The sequence below is a fragment of the Beta vulgaris genome, chromosome 5 (genome assembly GCF_026745355.1).
Source record: "Beta vulgaris subsp. vulgaris cultivar EL10 chromosome 5, EL10.2, whole genome shotgun sequence".
NCBI lineage: Eukaryota > Viridiplantae > Streptophyta > Magnoliopsida > Caryophyllales > Amaranthaceae > Beta > Beta vulgaris.
This window is the reverse complement of record NC_079206.1, coordinates 1,913,005-1,918,366: the sequence shown is the minus strand read 5'-3', so window position 1 is coordinate 1,918,366 and position 5,362 is coordinate 1,913,005. Positions and strand designations below refer to the sequence as shown.

Below are 5,362 nucleotides of genomic sequence, written 5' to 3'. Positions count from 1 at the left end.
AGGAAAGTGAAGAATTATTACAAACTGAAATATGAAAACTAGAATTAACTCGACGACCAACATTAGCAATTCAATCAGCTCATTTATATCAAATTATATTCCATATAAGCAAACTTGCTCGTTCGAGGTGGTGGTCTGGTGGAGAATCAACATTGTGATTTTATAATCACAAATATTAAGTCACAAATTCAAACCCATTACCTACTTGTGTTGACTTGTATAGCTAAACTGATTGATATGCAAGAGGTGTTAATCCAGTAGTCCTTCTTCCTACCAAGACGTTACTAGTAGGGTCCAAAAAGCAATACAAATTATATTCTATATATTAAAAAAAAAACTTCCAAATTATTTATTTTTTAAAAAAGTAGTCCTAACTAGGAGAGAGAGAGGGTGTGTTATGTCCGTGTGTGTAAACGACGAGTCATGACACGGTGAAAGGCAACAAGAAAAGAAGGGTGTGTGTGCGTATAATAAGACGCGCGTAAAGCGGTTTTGGGTTTTCTTTAACGGCGTTTTTGGTAGCTTTGAACCAACCTCAACTCCATCAAATCAAACACACAGGAGAGAGAGAGAGAAAAATAACAAATAAGAGAGCTAAAACGAAGGAACCTGGTTTTTGGGTTTTTTTTTTCACCTGTTTTTCTCTCACTTAAATTGCAAACTTTTTTTTTGTGGGTGTAAGAAGAAGAAGAAGGAAGAAAAGAAGTGGGTTTTGTGATTAAACTTTTGGGTAAATTTTTGTTTCAGTTACAAACGTTTCGAAACGGGAAAAGTTTTGAGCTTTAATTGCAGATAATTATAGTGCTGATAATGTTATGAGTATTAATTGATTCAGAAATTTTCTGGGAAAATTCAGTGCTTCAATTTTTTTTTTTTACCCTTTTGACTCATTTTAAGATTTCAAGATATGGCAAATGGTATGGCATTTGGACAGCCTAATATGTCCTCTGGAGTTAGAGATTCAGGTTTGCTTTTTTTTTTTTCTTTATTTTAATTTTCCCTAAATTTAACCACTTTTTTGTTTCAATTTGTACTTTAATTGGGTTTTTTTTCCATTTTAATTTTGCTGGAAATGCTGAATTTTTCTTATTTTTGATGTGTTTTTATTGATTTATTTATAATTATGTTGTAGGTGGAGTTGATGTTCTGTACCCAGAACTATGGAGGGCGTGTGCTGGTCCACTGGTAGAAATTCCACGTTTAAGAGAGAAAGTCTATTATTTTCCTCAAGGTCATATGGAGCAAGTAAGTTTTTCTTCAAATTTCTAATTTTGGGTGATTTTCTTATTTTGTAGTTAATAATTGTAGTTTTGTTGAATCTTTGCTAAAATGGTTCCTAAAATTGTTTGTAGTTGGAAGCTTCAACAAATGAGGAATTAAATCAGAGAATACACATGTTTAATCTTCCTTCTAAGATCTTATGTCGTGTGTTGAACATTGACTTACTGGTAAAAGTGTTGTTTATGATTTTTGCTAATTATATGTTTTTGATAAGTGATTAGTTTGATTTGGTAAGTAAAATGTTTGTTTCTTATGATTGTAGGCTGAAAAAGAAACAGATGAGGTCTATGCACAAATCACTTTAATGCCTGAAGCAGATGTAAGACTATGAAAATGATGTTATATCTTGATTTTGACATGGCCTTGGCATCTTTTTTTTCTTCTTTTTTTACTTTTTTGTGTTGAGATTTCTTTTTGGATTTTTGCTTTAGTACTCTTTCTCCTGTAATTGTTGTTTGTGGAACTTGTGTGTAGCAAACTGAACCACTAAAGCCTGAGTCTTGTGAACCTGAGCCACCAAGGCCGGCGATTCGGTCTTTTTCTAAGGTCTTGACTGCCTCTGATACCAGCACTCATGGCGGATTCTCGGTTCTTCGCAAACACGCGAATGAATGCCTTCCTCCTTTGGTATATGTTGTTTTCTTAAATTTGTTTAGGTTGTAAGTGAATGGTCTTGCTAATTGCTAATGATCATCAAATTCTCATGTTGTTTTGATTATTAGGACATGACCCAACAAACCCCAACTCAAGAGTTGGCTGCTGAAGATCTTCATCGATATGTGTGGCGCTTTAAGCATATCTTCAGAGGTATGATCTTTATAAAGTTTGATGTGTTAACGCTCTTATTGTTTTCACTAAGAAATAAGAATCCTATGTTCAGTTTTCATTGATGACTGTAAACCACCAAATGGAGATGGTAAAAGTAGCTTTTTGTTAATTAATTGTTGAAATTAAGTAATGCTTGGTGCTTTGTTCTAATTACTTGGCTAAGGCCTCTTAGGAACCACCTAATGTCAGCCTGTCATTTGAAATCTTGTGTAGGCCAACCTCGGAGGCATCTGCTGACAACTGGATGGAGTCATTTTGTGACTTCTAAGAGATTAGTTGCTGGTGATTCTTTTGTTTTCCTCAGGTATATTGCTCTAGTACTGTGATTTTTCACTACAAAATCTGCAATCTGTCTTGGGATCTTGTATAACTTGTAATTTGGTTGTTGTTCAGAGGAGAAAACGGTGAATTACGAGTTGGAGTTCGGCGTGTAGCTCGTCAACAAAGCAGCATGCCTTCTTCTGTGATCTCTAGTCAGAGCATGCACCTCGGAGTACTTGCCACTGCATCCCATGCTGTCACTACTCATACATATTTTGTGGTCTATTATAAGCCAAGGTAAGTTTTGCTAGTACTAACTGCATCTTTATTGTTGTTCGCCTTCTTTATTATCCTTTTCATTTGGATAGAATTATAAGACTATCATTAACATGAAGCCGTAAGACGTTTCTTCCTAAAACTGCAACTGAGTTTTGTTTTCTTCAAACAAGCAGGATGAGCCAGTTCATCATAGGATTGAATAAATACCTGGAGTCAGTGGACAGTGGTTATAAAGTGGGAATGAGGTTTAAAATGAGATTTGAAGGGGACGACACTCCAGAGAGAAGGTATCCAAATGTTTGTCTTTCCATTTTGATTTGAGATCGATTGTCATTAAAACGTTCAACTTATTCTTGAATGTGGTTATTTCAAAAGGTTTACGGGTACAATTGTTGGTGTTGATGATCTCTCTCCCCAGTGGAAGGATTCTAGATGGCGGTCATTAAAGGTTCAAAACCCTTTACTATGTGTGTCGAGTATGAAATTGATGTTCTTCATTTGAAGTCATTTTCCTCATTATTTGACTTCTCTTTGTAGGTTCAATGGGATGAGCCCACATCAATTGCAAGACCAGATAGAGTTTCTCCTTGGGAGATCGAACCTTTTGGGTCTTCTGCTCCTTTGGATGTCACGGATACTGTTGTTAAGAACAAAAAGCCTCGCCCTTCCATTGAAATTCCTAATCATGGTAAGAGAAGCTTTTTTTCATCGTTAGTTCTGCTTTTTTTTTTTTCTATCATCTCTTATTCCTAATCTTTATCATCTTCATGGCAGCATTCAAATCAGTTAATGATTCAACACCGTGGAATTCTTCTAATGACGTTGTTCAGGTAAGTTAATATTATAATAGTCCCTGGTTTCTTAGTCTTCGGATTTCGTAGACATGAATATTCTGTATTTTGGATTTCTTATGGATCTGTTTTCTTCATCGTGCATGATACTTTCACTCCAGGGTGAAGTTGAGGATTGTAAAAGTGCAACTGCGTGGTCGGTCTTCCCTGGATATACAACCCCAACGCCCACAAAACAAAGCAATGACCTTGCTGAAAATGGGAAAAAGACCGAGACCCTCCCAAGTTATCGGTTGTTTGGTATAGACCTAATGAAACCTTCCACACCAACTACACAAGAGGATGAATATGTGCAAGAACCGATTGGGACTGGGGACTCTACAGAGGAACTTGGGCGCAGCTCCGACTCTGGCGCTGCCGATTCCGAGCAGAAATCAGATCTTTCAAAGTCTTCTCAAGAAAAGAGACAAATACTACAGTTGTCATCACCCAGAGATTTACAGAGTAAGCAGGGTTCCTCTACCAGAAGTCGGACCAAGGTAATATATAGATAATGGAAAATGCTATTCATGTAAACTGCTTCCACATAATAAGAAGTATATTGACATCATGGCATTCACAATCTTCGTTTCGTGAACAATGTTTTTGGTTTTGGGTTTGAACAATGTTAGAGCTAGTATAAGGGTATTAAGAATGTGAACAGTGACATTCATAGCCTTGATGCATAGAATAACTTCCTGTAATCCTGTTATTTCCTTCTAGTTCATGTCCTCTATTATCTTTCTACATGTCTGAGAAAGTTATACTGGAATAGGTGCAAATGCAAGGTGTTGCTGTTGGCCGAGCTGTTGATTTAACCATATTGGAAAGCTACGATCAGCTTATTGATGAATTAGAGGAACTATTCGACTTAAAAGGAGAACTACGGCCCAGAGATAAATGGGAAATTGTATTCACAGACAATGAAGGAGATATGATGCTTGTCGGTGATGATCCATGGACGTGAGTTTTGCTTACTCACGGTTTTATAAGAACAAGACATAGAGTCCATCTTTTCCATTCGTAATTATTATTATCCTTTATCTTGCAGTGAATTCAGTAGTATGGCGAAGAAAATCGTGATATGTTCAAGCCAAGAAGTAAAGAAAATGAGTGCAGGAAGCAAAATGGCTGCATCTTCATTAGAAGGTGATGGAACTGTTGTGAGCATGGAATCCTCTGGGAATTGAAGGCCTTGATCAAGATTCGTCGTCTTTCGTCTTTCGGGTGGTCTTTTTTATATCTATTTTTTTCCTTCCTATTTTTAATTTATTTTGATAAAAAGAGGAGAACTGTTTGAAAATTTGTTAGTGCTAATGTTGTGAGGTTAGGAGAAAAAGGAATCATTTCCTTTTTGTTGGCTGCTCACTTTTTAGGGGCTTTTATTTATAACTTGGTAGGCTAAGGCTAGTTCCAAAAGGCCAACACTACTAAAGTTGGTTTAATCAAGTGTTAAAATGAATTTTCAGGTCATCAAGGTGGATTAGTGGAGGAAGGAGATGCTTAGGACTTTTAGAATAATGATGTGAATATATAAAATGCTGGGCCATTTTTAGTGGCCCTTTTGTCTCTTTCTCAATCTCTTCCTAATTTGGGTTGTAAATAACACTACTTTATCTCTGGTAATCAAGTCATTTTGCTAACTCTCCCCACCCCCTAAAGTATGTAATTAGAGAGTAATTCTTGTTAGTTTTGCTAGCTTTTGTTCTAAAATTATCTTTTGAGTGAAATGGTTTAAATGAGAGGCCTTTGATTGACGAAATTGGCAAAGGCTTGAGAGCTCCACATTTGTACCACTGGTTGCCAACACTCATATCTTAATCTCCGAAGCATTTTTTTATAGACGTATTTTTAAGGTAAGGAGAATTTCTTTACAAGGAAGG

The 5,362-nt window shown here is 36.3% G+C and overlaps 1 protein-coding gene across 1 annotated transcript; it reads left to right on the top strand.

Moving 5' to 3' along the window:
- The first annotated feature begins 479 nt into the window (after nucleotides 1-479).
- LOC104908192 (auxin response factor 9) lies at nucleotides 480-5,050 on the top strand. Its single transcript, XM_010697281.4, has 15 exons — nucleotides 480-965; nucleotides 1,133-1,245; nucleotides 1,353-1,448; nucleotides 1,544-1,600; nucleotides 1,756-1,908; nucleotides 2,004-2,088; nucleotides 2,323-2,413; nucleotides 2,503-2,667; nucleotides 2,823-2,936; nucleotides 3,025-3,097; nucleotides 3,187-3,337; nucleotides 3,424-3,479; nucleotides 3,602-3,979; nucleotides 4,255-4,442; nucleotides 4,531-5,050. The coding sequence occupies exons 1-15, from the start codon at nucleotides 908-910 to the stop codon at nucleotides 4,667-4,669; spliced, it is 1,917 nt and encodes a 638-aa protein (XP_010695583.2). The 5' UTR covers nucleotides 480-907; the 3' UTR covers nucleotides 4,670-5,050.
- The last annotated feature ends 312 nt before the right edge of the window (nucleotides 5,051-5,362 follow it).

Bases quoted from the DNA above. Each gene is read 5' to 3' on its own strand.
- LOC104908192 (XM_010697281.4), top strand. From the start codon at position 908: ATGGCAAATGGTATGGCATTTGGACAGCCTAATATGTCCTCTGGAGTT. The intron at 1,601-1,755 runs GTAAGACTATGA...ACTTGTGTGTAG, and splicing joins CTTTAATGCCTGAAGCAGAT to CAAACTGAACCACTAAAGCC. The intron at 3,480-3,601 runs GTAAGTTAATAT...CTTTCACTCCAG, and splicing joins CTTCTAATGACGTTGTTCAG to GGTGAAGTTGAGGATTGTAA.